Below are 19,304 nucleotides of genomic sequence, written 5' to 3' on the forward strand. Positions count from 1 at the left end.
TATCACAGCTCTACCTCCTTTGTCGGGTTTCATTACCCTAATATCTCTGTTATTCATGATGTCAAATAATCTTTTTCTTTCCATACAAGTTAAGTTGTCGGATATATGATTCCCTTGATTTTTCATCTTATTATATGTCCAGTAAATATCATTGCACACTAATTGCTCAAAATTATGAACATGGGGGTTGGAAATCGGTATATATGTACTTTTTTTAGTGAGATCAGTTCCTGCTATGCCTTTAGCCCTAGTGTTAGAATCCGTATTTTTGTCAAATTGCAATGCCAAATTCAACTTCCTGCAATATTTTTTGACCTCCTTAATACTATCAAGTACATTCCATCCTCTCATAGGTATGAACTTCATACCTTTACTTAACAATTTGGCACTGGTGTTATCAATCTCTATAGTAGTGTAATTAAAAACATTGAAACCATCATATGATATAATTCTGGGTTTGAGAGTATTAGCTTGTTCAGCTATCAAATTCAAATCATAGGTCTCCATCTCCACATAGTTATTAGAATCAGTCGTCTTAAATGTGTTACCAGTAATCGACCGGGGGTTATCACTTTTGATAATACGGGGCGGACTTATGTCCTGTGCCATTGTTTTTGAACCTTCCAAGCTGGAAAAAATCTTCCCCTCTGAAAATTTTCTTCCCTATAAGAGTTCTTCGGTTCTTTTCTCTTAGGTGGATATTTATTATGTACATCTAGGCCTTTGTAACTCGGCCACACATAGGCCCTGTCGTTCTTATATGCCTCCATGTCACGTTGCATTTTCCTATTTTTCCTATCTACAATATTATGCACATTATTATCTGCAAATGTGTACTGCTTCATGTACAAATCTTTTAAACACTCATAGTCCTTATGCTGAGTAATAGTATGGTTCATATGTTCTAATTCATCTGCTAATATACTTAATTTCTCATCCTGATGTTTAATTAATAATTTCATGAACACATATCCAAATCCATCAAATAACTCATTAAACTCATTCACAACACCAGATGTATAACTAATACCTAATGGTAATTTGAAAAACCTTAGGCCTTTGGGTACAGTTTTGAGCTTAAGACACTTAGATAGATAGCTGCAATCAATTTTGGTATTCTTAAAAGCAGTTAATTTTTAAAAAAAATCTAAAATATGCTCCTTCAATGATGAATAACTACATTCGGTATAACAGTTTTTGCCATTGATATATCTCGTGTCAGATTCAAAATAATCTCTACTGTCACTTAAAAATTGTTCAAACATATAGTCGCCATTACACATATTGTCCTTCAAATTCTTTCTACTAGCATTGTGTACATCATCAAATTTGTCACTGTTTTAGTAGGACTGGTAGTATCCTGCTCCAAGTTATGTATAACAGTACCTTTTTTGTCCGGAACGTACTTGGTTCTACTGCTTATATCCTTTATAACTTTGGGGCGGGCACCACCATAATGTTTGTCCATACGCTTCTTGCAAAAACTGTAATCAAATGTAAAATCATGTTCTAAAGCCTCGTGGCGTTCGCTCAATAACTGGTCGTCCTCGGTATGGGCTAAATCCAAAGCCCTGATACTATCCGCCCTACATACCTCCGATGTACCTTCATTTATATGCGGAGCTGGAAGATAGTCAAAGACACCATCCGTGTCTTGTAGGGCTTTGGGAAAGCCACAGTCCGGTGTGCTCACATCGCCACATCCATGTGGTTTGGATCTAAGGCTTCACGTCTGCGCATTGGATGCCTTACGTACATTATTGACGTCAACAATAAGTATGGTTTGCATACTTATGTACACTCCTAGTACATATATCATTAAGGAAATTTTAGAAAGATATTGGATGACACTAATGGTCATGGACATGGAACATATATTGGGTTCAAAACCAAGATGTGTATATAAGACAGCCCCCAATATGAAAAAGTTACTGGAAAGTGTTAGTTACAACACACAAACACATGATATATTTAAGGGCACAGCCAAATGTGGAAATTGTAAACAATGCAAATACATTAACTTGAATAAGATAATTAAATTGGATGATATCTGTCATACTTCTATCAAATGTAGGAAAGGTAATTGTAAAACGAAGCATGTGGTCTACTTAGCTGTTTGCACAAAATGTAATGCACACTATATAGGTAAGACAGAGAGACAGCTGAATAGGCGTATTTATGAACATCTTTATAAAATAGGGAAACATGATACTAAAAATGCACTATATAGGCATATATTAGAGAAAGGAGACGACCACAGCTTTTTATTTTCTATCATTGAACAGGTGGAGGTCACACCTTTTGGGGGTGACTAGAAAATGAGATTGGCACTGTGTGAGAGTAAATGGCAAATTCTAACAGATTCTACGAGACCACTTGGTCTCAATGATTTTATTAGCATTAAACCTTTTTTAGCTTTAGAATAATGCATAGGTGTTCACCATCCACAGTGTAGTTGCTTTTACAATATCATTGTTTAGAACATGAGATGGGTATACATATTGTTACATATTTTTAAACACTGTTACAATTAGTACATTCAGGTGGAGCATCATTAGTATTGTGCATACAGATATTACAATAGTTTTTATTACTTTTATCATATTATTCTTATTCATACATTTTTAATGCATATATTTATTTATATTATTACAAAATTGTATTTATGCAATTCATTTCACAACAAGTGTTTTGATTTTAAGGTAGGAGAATAGTTCATAGCATATGCGAATAATGGCCATGTCTCTTTAATTATTTTGGCGGTTTTTATATCAATTACATTATTGTATAATTAAGGGATATATGTACATATATCACAAGTTTATGCATTTAATTGTTCTGAAGAAGACTGGGATACAGTCGAAAGCGCTTAACCAGGAGTTGTGTGTGTTTTTTCAATAAATCTTTGGTGACTACAGTCTTGTTGTACGAGCAGTTTCCATATTCCTACCATCATCCTAGTCCCTTAGAAAAACTACTAACAATGCAGGCCATTACTATGAGTCAAACAGTTGCATAACTGGAGATAAAATACAGTGTTACAAACAGCTGATGCCAATCACATTATATTACCTGACTACATGTACACATTTATTAATGGTTATTAATGCTTACAGGTACTCTGACAACTCATATAACTTTACGAATGTTTAATCAGATTGAGACTAAAATTTATAGACTGCTTTATACTATTGAATGTGTACTCCTTGGAAACATAAGACAAAAACTAAATTTGCACATCAGTGTATTACTTATTGTGCCTCTGCACCTATAATCACACTAAAAGAACAGATCCAGTCTTTCTAAAATTCTGACTTTTCTTTATTTCAAAAGTTTTTCGGCATAATTATCAGTTTCTATACTATCTTTGACTTAGCACTGCACTCTCTCCATCACTGACTGCCTCCTTGAATGTTTAGATCATCTATTTAAATATATGCACAATGTTAGCTGCCTTTGCAAATTTATGAATTAAACTGTCTCTTTCTGTACATATGTGACTGGATAATTCACACATTCCCTCTCTCTACTGCTTGTTCCATCCAGTTTCTATTTATACAACATGTACTGTCTTCCTCATTCTTGTAGACACACATATATCATTACCAAGGACACTGGCTTGCTTTAACTGATATTGCAGAGGTAGTACTGGAAACAGCTGTCTGCAGACCTTATATTTATAAACACATGACATATGTCACCACAAATATCGAGTTGAATCTTTGAATAAGGCAACAATATGTAAGCAGATTAATTCAGCTGGCTAATTAGCAATAAAGTTCTAAATGTATCATTACATTTTATGTTATACTGCTCTAGTATTTAAATTACATATTAAAACATTTGCAATTCATGTACACTTTTTCTGCTAAGCTTTCTTTCTGAGACAGATTTACACTTTTTGATACACTTTATTTTGGTTCCCTATTATATGATCGAGGACGCATTCTTTCGAATGTGTCTTGATCAAACATGAAAGTACAAAATGGCAAAATACCAAAATGGCATATAACCGAATTCTTTCCCTGGGAAAGAAATTGCTTGGCCACCTTTGTTATTTTGCCGTTTTTGTCACTGTAGTGCAATCTCGGAGTTGGTCTACTTAAGTAGGGGGGTGTGGGGGGCACAGCCCCCCATGTTGGGGGGGGTGTGGAGCGAAGTCCCCCACTTTATGTAATGTTTTAAAGTTTTTTTTTCTTTTTTGAGCAGAGATTTTTTTTCCCTGGGAAAAAAATCGCTGTTCTAAGTGTTCGGGATTGTAAGCTTTCGCTTACATGGGGTCGATAAATCAGTGTTCACTTTTTTAAGCATTTGTTAATTTAATATAGACCCCTTTATGGTTCCCTATTATATGATTGAAGACGCATTCTTTCAAATGAGTCTTGATCTAATTTGAACGCATAAAATGGCAAAATACCGAAACGACATATAAGCAAATTCTTTCCCTGGGAAAGAAATCACTTGGTCGCCTTTGTTATTTTCCTGTTTTCATCACTGTAGTGCGATCTCGGAGTTGGTATATTTAAATAGGGGGGTTTGGGGGGCACAGCCACCCACTTTATGTAATGTTTTAAAGTTTTTTCTTTTCTTTTTTGGAACAGCGAAGTATTCGAGATTGTAAACTTTCGCTTACATGAGGTCGATAAATCAGCGTTCACTTTTTTAAGCATTTGCTGATTTAATATAGACCCCTTTATTTCATGATCTCCATTTTTCACTTAGCTTTACACAGTATACAAAGCTGACTATTTCATAGAACTCAAAATGATTTTGATCTATATCATACATCTCAGCTGTCCAGATTTTCACAGAATACCCAGATTTTTGGCTCATATTGTTGGTCTGTTACTCATAAAATTTATGATTTTCTGGTAAATCATGGAGGACTAAAGTCACTAAATAATGGTGTACATTTGAGTTTCAGGCTTCATTTCTTTCGGAAAATGCATGATGATGAAAAACCTATTATTCTAGCAGGTTTCTAAGTTAATAAAAACAATATTTTAAATTTGTCCCTGATTTTTGGCATTTATCCCCCCACTATTTTAGCTTTGTCTAGATTTCTTGCACTTAAATGTTGAGAGGCATGGTCTATATATTATTGTCTGCCTACTGGATATTAATTTCCTATTTTTGTATCTTATTCTGATAAAGCACATTCTTGTAAAATGTCCAGCTGAACTGCATGCCATGCTTACTTGATTTATTTGCTTTACCTTACCTCTTCTCATGCCTACAGCCATAAGGAGTACAGTGAGTGTGATTCTTTGAAACTCATTTTTACTAGCCAACAAGTTTTGCTCCAGTGTGTAATCCCATTGATTTTTATATTTATTATGTTGATAGTTTCCTTGCTTTTCTTCATATTCTTAGTTTCTCTATCAGTTTTACATAGTCCCATGCCATCAGTTAGTGAAATTAGCTATGCATGTGTTAGTTCAGTCACACAACACACATCAGTGGCTTTTTCAAGTTTAGGTTTGATTCTCTCAACAGTCTGTTTTTTATGAAGTCATTATATATGCCAAACACAATTTAGTCTTTGTTTAATGAATCACACAACTCTCCAGATTCAAAGTCAGATGCCCTGCTCCAGGTTAGAATCACATCCATCTATAAGTTTTCGTGCCTTGAAGTTTCTGGTGAAAATTAAATGTCTGACAAATGTCATATTCTTTGGCTGACACTATTCTTCATTTTCAGTGTTGCTAGACTCTTTATTTATCCTCTTCTCTTACTCTCTTAGAGAAAAAAGTGTTAAATGCCTAGATAGCTTCCTTGTTGTTGTTGCTGAATGAAAAAAAGGCACACTTGTCTCTTATGCTTTGCTGCAGGGCAGCTCACAGTGAAATTCATCTCAGTTCTTTTGATTTGAGCCTTACAGATTCAAAACCACTGGAGGATAAATTTTGTTTTCCCTGCTCTTCTGCTTCATTCTTTCCAGAAGTTCTAGTATCCTTGTCCATCTTCAGGTTGACCCATTCTTCCTTTCTTCTCCTGTCTACTCCAAGTGAACTGGGGCTTGCATTGATCTTAATGGAATCCCAGAGGATGGTGCTGGCAGCTGTTTCTTTTGCCTTAGAGTAGGTATTAAAATGACCTACCCTTACTTCCCTGCCCACACCCCAGCTTTTGCCAGCAATATCCGAGGGCTACTCCCCTCCCCTCTACAGACCATGCTCCCTTCAGGGTTCATCTGCAGCAGATGACCTCCCCCCTGGTATAGGCACACTCATCCCTTCCCAGCCATACCTCAGACACCTGAGCCATTATTCAAACCTAGATCGCCTCCTAGGTTGTTGCTAGGTCTTTATCCTTCTACACCATGGAGCTGGCCATTGGAGGTTGAACTGTTGACATTTTGAAACAAAAACTGAAGCTAATCATTCCACAAGACTAATGATGGAGGGGAAAATATAAATTTTCAGTGATTTGTGATTATAGCCTTGTCATCAATATGAAACAAATTTTGCAAGGCAGACTCTGTGTATGGCTACAAAATAAACAGGTTATCCAGCTGTTGACTGTTGCAAAGTACTTATCAGTAAAAGCAAGGGCTATTCAAAGTGGAGCTGTCAGATAAGTATCTGGCTGGTGTTTTAGAAGATGAAAAAGGAATAAAAGGCAACTTCTGTCTTCATGTGAGTTTTAAGTCTTCTGTCACTTTTTTAGGTCTTCCAGATCTAGGTTCTATGTGTGGTGTTAACATATAAGACACATAAGACAGGACTATAAGCATATCACTTTTGAAATGAAGCCCACATAACTCTACTACAAAAAGATGAAGTGCTTTACTTCTTAAAAATGTAGTGCAATCTTTTGTGGTGTCCAGATCCATAGTAAATGGGATAATTAAGTTATTAGTCTCTTATCTTATGAGATGTTCAGTGATTGTAGATCTTACCTTTGGTGATCATTACTTTTACCATGTCTCATTACAAACCTAAAGATAAACCAAACCCAAAAGGTGGTTTAAAGAGATAAAGCTAAGTCTGATTAGTAGATTGGGTCATTGAGGATGGGAAGGTGTGCCTGCTGCTGACTGAATGATCCCGAGGGTTGGGAAGTGGCGCTAGCTCACTACTCTAATGACACCCAGTGGTGATGCTTGGTGTTACATCTGCAGAGTATGAGCCTATGAGCAGTTACTGCCACTGTGCAATGTAACTAGCTAAGTGAGCATGCACAGACATGCTTGCTATGGTAGGAAGCACACAGCTGAGCTTGGAAAGCTGCCACAAGGGAGGCAGGTCTAGGGCCAAAGAAGGCTGATATGCAGGATCAGCAAGCTGGCCTGTCCATACCACCTGATTTTCACTGTTGGGGGATGAATGGGACATTAGGGCTACCTAAACAAGAAGGAATGAATGAGCTGTTGGTCTCTCACTTAGCCCAGGAGGTTCAACTGTTGCTCAATAGAATCTATCTCCTGGATGAAGGCAGTAGAACCTTCAGGTAAGCCATGCTGTGGGAAAAATATAAACCCAAATAAAACATTAAAGGATTTTTGTTTTGCTGTTAATGCTTTTCATTGTCTGTCATATGATTTAACTTGTTTCATTTTCCAGAGATCACGCAAGAATTTTCTAACTTGTCTCAGGGTTTGTGACATTGGAGTTAGTTATTCTAGTTTAGGGTGCACAAGAGGCAAAGCTCACTGTATGTGGAGAGGATGAAGAAAACATGCCCTTTCTGAAAAAAAAAAACTTTTGCCAATCATCCTTTTTATTAAATAAGCTCATTGAACCATGAAAAGTGCATTGAAGCATAAACCATATATAACATTTGCTGACATTTCTGTGTAATTATCCAAGAACTAGGTAGAACAGAAAATGAAAAAGTTATACTGGACAGAATAAAAATAAAAACAATCCTTAATTTTTGGTAAGTAATCTCAAGCTTTGCAAGGTGATAATGTTATGATAATCTTTTAACTCATTCCTCTTAACATTATAGCAATAACCCACGCCTGGGTGTGGGTAATGCGGGATTTAACCACAGTTGGCATGGTTTGGTCCCGAGGGCGAAGCCCGAGGGACCAAACAAAGACAACCGTGGTTAAATCGCATTACCCACACCCAGAAGTGGTTATTGTTATTACAATGACATTATTTAAGAAAAGAAATAATTACTTTTCTTAAATAATGGCATTGTATAATGTCTCTTTGCTGCCCTTCCGCAGCTGTCTGGTATTCCGCGGCAGTTCTGATGTACTGTGCATGCCTACGCAGTACATCAGAGCTGTGGGCAAAAGCAACGGAGAACGCAAGATCTCCACTGCTTTTTACTGTTTCGCTATGTTAAATGGGTTTAACATAGTGAGACAGCTTTAAAATAAGCAACGGAGATCTCCGTTACTTATTTTAAAGCTGTCTCGCTATGTTAAACCCATTTAACATAGCGAGACAGGTTTAAAAAAAAAAGCAACGGAGATCGCCAGATCTCCGTTGCTTTTTACACACTGTGTCGCTATGTTAAAGGAGTTTACCATAGCGAGACAGCTTTAAAAAAGCAATGGAGATTTGCGTTGCTTTTTTTAAACTTGTGTCGCTGTGTTAAACTCTTTTAACATAGCGAGACAGTGTTTTATACTAATGGAAAAAGTCCGGGCGACCGGACCTTTTTCCGTTAGTATATTGAGGGATTTACAACGGGCACGCTGGTTGGGCTGGCCAATCAGCGTGCACGTTTTAGAGGAAGAATTGTATAATATATAATATTACATAACATAGATGCAATGGTCTATAGTTGTGTGAATATTTCTGCAGTTATTTGCATACTGGTAAAATTAAACTGTCATCATAACTGCCAGTTGTCAAATGTAAAACTGAAAACTAATCTAAAACAGACGTAACAGTTATTATTAAAAACAAACTAATCGCATTCATATGAAATAATAGTAAACACATCATGAAATATCTTAAACTAACTAATTACCTGGCTTAAGTATTCCAGGCCAGGGGGACAGTTAATGACTGGTGGAGGTGTTGGCATCCAGAGGGTCACAGGCCTTGCAGGCTTTTTTTGGGGTGGAATAGCTGGAGCTCCAGGGAGGAAACTCTGTGAACCATAACTGGGGTCTTCAGGTGATGCTGTAAAAAGGAAATGCACTGTTGAATTCTACATTCCTGTCATCAGATACAATAGAACAGTGCATATTTACCATAGAGTATTCTCTCTTTTTTGTAGGTATATGTTCAAAATATAGTACATAAGATACAAGGATGCACATAAAGTACCTGTGTAATCTATATCATCTGGCTGCATGATATTTTTTTCAGTTACTTTTCCCTGGCAAGTGACAGACATGTTCAGCCACCTCATCTGTGGATACTAGCACTAGTGATAGACCCTACCACTTCCATATCACAGCACACCAAGTACCAACCTCCCTGACTTCCAAGATGGCTGCACACTGATCATCAGCCTGGCTTCAGCTCTCCCAGAGTGAAAAAAGAAACTGAGAAATAACAGCCAGTGATATTGACAGCTTCAATAAAAGTCAGTTATGGGCTAGTAAGTACACTGACTGGATGCATGCAAAGAAGAAACTAAGAGAGCCTGAAAGAAAATCAACTAACTAGAAAAGGTGAAAAGAAAACACTGACTGGGAAGAATCCTGTAGCTGTTCAGCAAAAAATGCAGTTCAAACTCCAGCTTTGGTGCAAGACATTGTTTCCAGTAATCAAGAAGAAAAAAATAATTCAAATGAGCTCAGAGCTGATTAAATAAACAAAACACTGAAGGTTGGAGTACATCAACGCTAATAACAAAAGACTGGAAAATAGAAGAAGCATTAAAAAGATATTCAGATGAGCTGATAAAACTGCAAAAATTAGAGGCTGGAATGAAGAAAATGCTGGCTGAGTATGAAATTGCTCAAGATAAGATGTTTCAAAAAATGATAAAATTAGAGGACTGAGCAAATAGGGAAATTCTGAGATTTTCTGCTGTACTAGAGAAACTGGAAGGTATAGACTGTATTCATTTCATGATGGCACAAATAAGCAGGTGGACTGGTATTCCACAATAAGAACTGTCAATTGAAAGGGCAAATGGTGTGTATGTTCCAAATCTGGCCACGAGATAGCAACCGAGTCCTTTATTAGTAAAGATGCAACCCTACCAGCAGAAAAAATTGATCCTGACAAACTGTGGCAAAAAGGCAAAGTATTAAAACTTGGAGACAGTAGAGTGTTTGGGGAAAATGATTATTCACTGTACACCAGGCAGAAGAGAAACAAATTTAATTGAGTAGTCAGGGAATGACGAGTGGTAGGTGTGAGATTCAAGCTGCTGTATCCAGCTGTTTTTTTTCCTGGGAGATCAAAGTCATATTTGATGCAAAACAGGCTAAGGAGGAAATGCAAAAGTTTGTCCAACAATAAATGAGTCATCAAATAGAAGGGGATTATGCTTCTCATTCTTCTGATTAATAAAGCACACAGACAGACTTTGCCAGTGAAACTTTTTTCACTGTTCCAAAGGAAAATGCTTGAGAGACAGAGAAAAGCACTGGAGAAGATGAGAAGAATCAAGAGTACCATGGAATTGAACCAGAATCTGGAGCTGGGAGATGGAGATGAAAAGGAAGAAAACCATCAAGTTAGTGAGTAAATGTGAAACTGTAAAGGATCAACTGCATTTGTGAAATATGGATGTATAAGAATAAGTGGAAAGACTGGGCATTTGTTGACTTTGTTAAAGTTGTGGGGACATGAAAAGCAGTTTTCTCAATTCATATCATTAATGTTTGCAAGGACTGTGACAGGAGGGAAAGAGGAAAGAAAAAGGCAATTGTATGTAAAACAATTTCTGTTTTTAATAGTATTTCTATGAAACTTTCCACAATATAAATTAATATTTATAGTAAAGTATTTTTAGTTATTTCTGTATATGATAAAGTTAGTAAAGTAAATAGATGCCTTTTTTTCTTCATCCTCTTCTCTTTCTTTCTTATATTTTGGTATTAAGAAATGTTGGCATTGTAGTGCAAACAGAGAAGAAAAGCTGGAGTAAAAATTTGTGTAAGTTCATTGGCTGTAATCTTGGGTTGTTTAGTGGAGGCTGGGGTGTAAAACTACTCAGATCAAAAGGAATGTAGAGCTGCTATGTCATGTCTTACCTTTGCATAGGTGAATATCTAGATTAAGACCCTTGGCTTAATCTAGAAACACATTTTAAGTGGAAACAAATAAATATGAAAACACTGATTACAATGAAAAGTTTTTTCTTCACCAATAAATGTTTCTGTTTATCTTTCAGGATCTAGTAGAATACTACATTTTCTTTTTTCTCTTATACTTCCACAGAGACAAGTTAATAATAGAGCAATAAAAGACAGACCAGTGGTTTCTTCAAGGGTAAAAGTCAATGATTTCTGAAGCATTCAAGTTGTTTTCACATTGGTGGGGATAAAAAAAGAATAGATAGCAATTAGTGTAAGAAGAAGCACAGGCAATAACATCCATCTTAGCATGTATAACCTTGATTTCAGATTAAGTAGGGTCTGTGTTAGCAGCTGTCTGGCACAAATGTTCCTATTAGGAGAGTAATTTATTTATATTTGTTGACTGGAAGTGTCCGACTGGACGTAGGTCCATTTTCAGCGGCGGCCCGGGGAGAAAAGCTCCACAGTTAAAATAAACAGACAGTAGTTACACTGGATTACATAGCAATTAACAATTTACATAGCAATTACTTACAACATATTTACAGATGAAGAACACAATACATCAGTAGACAACTAGAATCTTTATCTGTGAAGTACATAACAGACATTAACAAATCACCAAAACTGCGGAAAGCTCTCCACTACGTTAACCAGGAACACAAAAAAGAGTGCAATTTCCCACAAAGGAGGTCTCCATAAAAAGTACATTAATGTCCACCACAAAGCAGAAAGGCAATAAAATAAACTATCATAACCAATATACTAGACTGTCATTAACGCACTTTCAAATTTATATGCGTTTTCGTCTTATCCACTGGACTTCATCAGATGATATCTTTCATTCAATAAATCACTTATATACATCCTTCCATTAACATAATCCAATCAACAAATGTCAATTAAATTCAAATACACAAATCAGCATACATCTTTTGGACTCATTAATATTCATTTTGCTATTACTTCCTTCTATGGATAAAAACATTAAAAATTCTATATGAAATCTTAAAAACAAATAAATACTCATTCAATTCACATTTTTAATATATTATTAAAAACTTCTAACTTATATGTATAAATTAATATATTTCTATCTAAAATTTAATGCAAGTATTCATATAAAGGGGCTTAAATTATATCTCTCATTTAAAAAGCTTCACATTAAAAGGAACCATATTTACTAATACAACATCATCACCTATTGGTTAAATAAAATATTGCATTTAATTTCATATTTTAGCTGCCTTTAATTTCAATAAAGGTAATAATGATACATGTTCCTTTAAACCTGGGAATTTATTTGCTTCTAGTGTCACTTGCCACCATAATTCTTTATATCCTATGGTGTCCTCCTATGGTCCCCCCAATACTATTTTTTATATGTTCTACTACAAAAAAATAGAATTTACTTTCATTACATACCTTTGAATGTTTATACAGAGCATTAGTTTCTTTCTCCTTTATTATATCATAGGTATGTTCGTAAATTCTTCTTTTTAAGGCTCTTTCTGTTTTTCCTATATAAAAGGACCCACATTTATCACAGGTGGCCAGGTATACTAGTCCCTTGGTATCACAATTATATAGTCCATTACTCTTAATCCATCTACCTCTGCTTTCAATATATATATTCTCTTTATTGGCTATATACTCACATTGATTACACTTCCCACATTTAAATGTACCTCTTTTATTAGAACCATTCCCTCTATTAAATTTACTATATTCATTCCTCTTATACTGTAAACATTCCTTTATATTATTGGAGTTTATATACACCACCCTAGGGGTACCTCTAGGTAGTTCTTCTAAATCAGTAAATGCCATAAATTTTTTCCATTCTTTATAAAAAATTGACCTAGTATTCTGATTTAAGGCATTATATTCTAATATAAGGGCATGTCTATACTCTTCATTGGTATTAGAATTTTTCATTCCTGCCACTTGACTCATATTATTTTCCTTAATACCTAAAATATTAACAACAAGGTCCTTATCATATCCCCTATCTAAAAACATTCCTTCCAATAGGTCTCATTCTACTTTAAAAGTCTTTAAAATTACTTGTCATTCGTGACCCCCTCACAAACTGACCTTTTATTATATTTTTCTTACAATGTGCTGGATGGGCACTATTGTAATGTAGATAGGAATTACAATAAGTTGATTTCCTATATACTTTAGATGCAAATGTACCTCCACATTTATTTATTTCTATATCTAAAAATTGTAAACTAGTTCCAGAGACATTATGGGTAAATCTAAGGAAATCAGTAGTTTTGTTAATATATTGCATAAATTCCTTTAATTTTTCATCCCCCCCCCCATCCAAAAAATTACTATATCATCAAGGAACCTCTTATAAAGGCTCCAACAAGACTGAAAACTAGAATTAAGCACATACATTTCTTCCCAGTTAACAACATTAACAAATGTTACAATAAGAAGTTCCTGCTGTATAATAAGTACTAGGCTTATGAGCATCTGAGCTTGCTATAATCAAGGTAGTTAGTGGAGTGGAAAGAAAGGTAGTGGATGGATGGGGTGGGTGATATTAGAGTGGGAGTTGCAAGGGCATAGCCAGCATGTTTTTAGGTGAGCTTTATTTGAAGATGTACATAGTTATGTATGTTTGCATTAAATTAACAGGTTATGGGGATGTTCTGGGGCTGTGTTTCTCTTTTTGTTTGAGGATTTTTGTTAAAACAGAAAGTCTTGTAAAATATGACATAGGTTCCAATGCTGATGAAAAGAAAAACTGTATAAAGGACTGACCTGCCAAACATTAATGGGTGCATGTATCACAAAAGCTGGAAATAGGCATTTAAAAAAGTTGCCATATATATATATATATATATATATATATATATATATATATATATATATAATAGGTAGGAATAATGACATTTACCATAATGGCAATACTTTCTATATTATCTCAGAATGTGAATGGTCTCACAGGTATAGCAAAAAGTAAAGAATACTTAATTATATTAAGAAATGCAGAGTGAAAATAGCAATGCTACAGGAAACACACTTGGTAAGAACTGAACAGGTGAATTTGATAAAGAAATGATTTTGGTATAGATATTATACAGAATATCAGGGACAAAGGAAAAGAGGAGTACTTATATTAATTGCTAAAGAAGCTCCCTCAGTGATAGAAGAGAAAGAAAAAGACAATAGTGATAGATTTGTGGCAGTAAGGGGATAATGGGAAAGGGATGAGGATTACACAGGAATGCATTTATATTCTACCTAAAACTGCTATTATGGTGCTTAAAAAGTTAGGAGAAATAATCAGATTTCAGCATGGAATTTTACTTATAGGTGGGGACTTCAATTTGATTTGAAACAATGAGGATGTATCTAGGGTGGGGGGGGGGTCTAGAAGGGAAAATTTAACAAAAGAGGAAAGATTTCTGAAGATATTTTTTAAAAATATTTTGTTTGAAAGAAATTAATTCAGTAATAGAAACTCTGATAGAATTTATATATTATTCCCCACGGTACAAAAACTGGGCTAGACTAGACAGAAATTATATTTCTTAGGAATATGTGCATTTAATTAAGAACTTTGATACATATCCAATAATAATTTCAGATCATGTACTGATAATTACTAAGATAAAATGCAGGATAATGAAGTAAAGATGAGACGTTGGCTCTTCACCACCTACATTTTAAAAAGTGAGAAATTTAAGGAATGGGTAGTAGAAATTATCCATGAGTTATCAGGGAAGATAGAAAGTACTCCAGAAGTTATAGCTAGTGAGTGGGATAAAATGACAGTGGAGTTTAAAATGGTAGAAATAAAAGAAAAAGAGAACTGCTTAAGAAGTAATAAGAATTATTTAGAGGGGCTGACACACGTTAAAGTATTACAAAATAAGGGGAATTTCATAGAACTAGAAGAAGCACAACTGCAGAGTGCTAAAGAGAAAATAAATATGCATGAGTTTAGAAAGATTGCTATTAAGCAACTGTTTTGATAATAACTCCAGAGTACAAAACTTTTGGCACAATGACTTACGCAAGAGAAAGTACAAAGGGTTGTTGCCAAACTTGGGGAGCCTATAACAAGAAAAACAACCACATATCTTGTAGAGGTATTTGAGATATTTTGTAAACTTTATGACAATCTGTATAAAATAGGAAGTGAAATCAAGAAAAATACAAATGGTAATATTTATGGAAGATTTAAGTATGCCAGGGTTAAAGGGAGATGCCATTCAACAACTAACAGTAAAGATAGGAGGATATGAGATAAAGATGGTGATATATAACCAATCTGCAGGAAAGTCTCTAGGGAAAGATATAATCCTGTGAAAGTTTGGAAGCTAGGAGGGAAGAAAGTGACAAAGCTCTAGAAGGTTTTGTTTAACAGTATTTTATAAGGAAAGGAGGCACCAACATCCTGGAAAAAAGCTGTTGTGGCTGTAATACCTAACAACGGTAAAGCTCCATCGGGTCCATTTTCATATAAGCTCATTTCAATATTAAGCCATAATTATAAAGTATTTCTGTCTATAATGGCTAAAATAATAGCAAATATGTTGCCAAAATTGATAGATATGGACCAATGTGGTTTTGTGGAGAGGAGGTAAACATTTGCCAACATTAACCAAACAATGATGATCCAGAGGGAAGCAGAATGTAAGAAAATATTGCTGTTATTGGTGGGCCTTGATGCAGAGAAAGCATTTGACACAGTAAGCTGAGATTTTATGAGTAGGACAATGGAAGCATTTGCATTTCCTGATACAATAATAAGGTTGATTAAAAGGATATATGAAAGATCAGAGGCAAAAATCAAAATAGGAGGGATCCTATCTGAGAAGTTGTGTCTGATGAGAGGAACCAGGCAAGAGAGTCCTCTTTTCACTTTGTTACCTGTGCTATATTTAGAATCATTGGCAAAGAAAACACAGGAATCAGAAACTGAAGGATATAGTTAGTATGGCATTCAAGAAAAGTTGGCTTTATTTGCAGATGATATTATTTTGTACCTGATAGAACCAGAAAAAGGACATCTCAGTGTTGTAGAACATTCTGAGACAGTTTCATTTTTTTCAAGACTTAAAATTAATGAAGATAAAACAAAAACAAAGGCTAGATCCATAAACTATGTATTCAGCAATACCCATATTTAATGGAACATGATAAAATGAAGTATTTAGACGTATAGATTAAAAAGGCTTCTGTTATGGCAGCCAAGGATATGTGGGAAGAGACTAAACACAAGTTAATACAAAAACTGAGAAACTGGAAGCTCTTGCTTATGGATATGCATAGCATGATACAAGAAGTGAAAATGTTTTTTTCCCTTTAGTTTTATACACAGGTCAGGCATATTTTTATCAAACGCAGAAGTTGTGGATAGCATTTATTAAATAGTTGAAGGTATTTATCTTGCTTCTGTTATGGCAGCCAAGGATATGTGGGAAGAGACTAAACACAAGTTAATACAAAAACTGAGAAACTGGAAGCTCTTGCTTATGGATATGCATAGCATGATACAAGAAGTGAAAATGTTTTTTTCCCTTTAGTTTTATACACAGGTCAGGCATATTTTTATCAAACGCAGAAGTTGTGGATAGCATTTATTAAATAGTTGAAGGTATTTATCTGGGAGGGGAAGAGGGCAAGGGTCAAGTGGGATAAGTTGATCCTCTCAACAGAACAAGGATGCTTAAGATTACCTGATTTGAAGGAATATTTAGAACTACACAGTTAAGGCTCTTACATACATCTCAAGCAGAAAGCTATAATTCAAAGTGGAAAGAGATGATGATTATGATGATGATGATGATGATGATGATGATGATGAAGCAGGGGAAAATTTCAAGAATGAATGAGTGGGATTTTGTACACAGATCCTTAAAGTAAATAACAACAGTCATGCAGAATATTATATTCATAAAGTAGCAGAAAGAATACTAAGAATTAAGCCAACACAGAAATGGAGAAAAGAGATTCTGCAAATAGGGGTCACTGCAATCAAGGGTACAGAGAATAGGCAAGATGGGGTTGGAATTGGGAACAAATAATTAGAGAGGGGAATTTAATAGAATGGGAAGAGGCCAAGAAGACATTTGCATTGCAGGCTAGCGATTGCCTTCCCTATCAGGGATTGATATCAGAGTATATAAAAGAGAAAGGGATAGTGAAATCCTAAATAAAAGACTTGCACTGGTTGAGTTTTTAACTGAATTTAGAAGTTGCTGTTAAAAAGGTAATTAGCAAGGCATACAAAATATGACGATCTAATTATAGGAATTGATCAGAAGAGGTCTGAAAAGATTGGGAAGAGAGATTACATATGCAATACACAAAGAGACAATGGGAGGACATACGTATATCTCCCAAATATGCGTCAAAATGTAGAAGATTTTGGATTCGTGCCTGGAAATGTTTGCACAGATACTTTCAGAAATGTACAGATTAAGGGTATTAAAGTACCTATTAAGACCACTACCACTAGGGTAACAGAGGAAGACAACACATTCTACTAGTAAGAAAGCTACTTTGCTGTCTTGCAGGTGTGGGCCCTGTAATTCCACTCCATAGTATTGGATTCAGGACAGATTTTTTTTTGTAAACCAACCCTTAAAAATGCAGGTAGAGTACCTTCATTCCTACAGCCTTTCTTGCATATTAAACTCCAATAAAGACCAGAGAAATGAACAATTAGACAGCCTCTCAAGAACCATTATGGTATATTAAAATCTGACAAAAACAATTTTTGTCTAGGAGACACTAATGCCTCCACACCTTGGTTGACAAAGGTGTGGTCCCTGTAACTCTGACTATTGACTAGAAATATTTCTTCTAAACCTGTACTTACTGATGCAGATATAACCTACATTCTCACAGTCTCCTTTGCAACTTTAACCCCAGTATATACCAAGCAAGCTGTTTGGAAAATCAGCCTCTCCAGACTAAGCACTTAGAGTAATTTAGATAACTGAAAATCAATTTACCTAAAAGAAGTTCCTGACCCTGCATCTTGGTGTAGAGATGTGGATGGTGCAGCTTTTTCACCTCCCCAGTTTACCACCACCCCTAAGTTATTTCTACATATATATATATATATAATTCCCTGTTTTTCCATTTACAGTTATGCAGTCACTTAAGGAGGATATCAGTTTCTGTTACTTTCATTATGGACAAGACATTCTTCTAGCTACATAATAAAATTGGATATTTCCTTGTTCCTTTTCATCTTGATTGTTCTTACTTCCTAGTTAATTGATTATTCTGTCTACTGTCCCATATGCAGTATCCACAATCAGGAATATTTTCTGCTCCAACACTTCAGTTCCCAGCTCCCATCCAGAAATACTACCGGTTAATCTTTGGTCATCAACTACTGTCAACAATTAAATGCATGCAGATATTTAGACCAGTAATACCCTTCCAGCAGTGCCATCATAAACTAAGGATCCAAAATAACTACTGCATAAACATTTTTAATGTTACCATTTGTTTATTTATTTATTTCTCTTATTTCCTTATGTAAGCACGGAACCCCTTGCATGCTGTCATGCACATGCGAAGTTCCAAGCTCATCCAATTTGCAGTCCGAAAAAAAAAGAATCAGCTTACTCTGAAAGGTTGGCTGTTGTGCAAACATCCTGGCATCATGTGCATTTTAATAGGGAGTAAGGTGAGGAAGCAGAAGACAGAAAAGTCGCTTAAAAATCGGCTTCCCAAGGCTGCTGTATGAAACATTGAGGAGCCATTTCTATTTTTTTCAGGCTACCTCAGGTGAATGAGGCAGCCTGACTGAAAGTGAAATAAAAAATAATTGTCTGTTCCAGAGAAATGAGTACAGGAAGGAAAAGAACGTAAGATGGTAAGTCTTTTTTGTTTTCATTTAAGAGTGCGTCTGTGTGTGTGTGTGTGTGTGTGTGTGTGTGTGTGTGTGTGTGTGTGTGTGTGTGTGTGTTATAGTATTCCAAACTGTTGGGTTATATCACCAAATAACCTGTACATCTGGCCAGGGTACCAAATCTCAAACCTTCCAGAGAGCCATATGTCCAAGGTATGACCTAAACCCCTTGGCACAAGGGTACGTAAGTGGATGTATGAGCATTAATCTCCAGACTATCCTGCTGATAGCTTAAAT

The 19,304-nt window shown here is 35.4% G+C and overlaps 1 protein-coding gene across 2 annotated transcripts in view; it reads right to left on the minus strand.

Annotated features, from left to right (window-relative positions):
* LOC122800827 (phospholipid scramblase 1-like) overlaps nucleotides 1-19,304 on the minus strand; it is a 604,453-nt gene that overhangs the window by 398,627 nt on the left and 186,522 nt on the right. For both annotated transcript variants that reach the window (XM_044070117.1, XM_044070116.1), the window contains one exon: nucleotides 8,938-9,092. In XM_044070117.1, coding sequence (XP_043926052.1) covers nucleotides 8,938-8,994 — 57 coding nt within the window. In that variant the 5' untranslated portion in view covers nucleotides 8,995-9,092. The remainder of the gene's footprint in view (nucleotides 1-8,937; nucleotides 9,093-19,304) is intronic.

Source organism: Protopterus annectens, chromosome 4.part1, assembly GCF_019279795.1.
Source record: "Protopterus annectens isolate FY-2018-M chromosome 4.part1, PAN1.0, whole genome shotgun sequence".
Classification (NCBI taxonomy): domain Eukaryota; kingdom Metazoa; phylum Chordata; order Ceratodontiformes; family Protopteridae; genus Protopterus; species Protopterus annectens.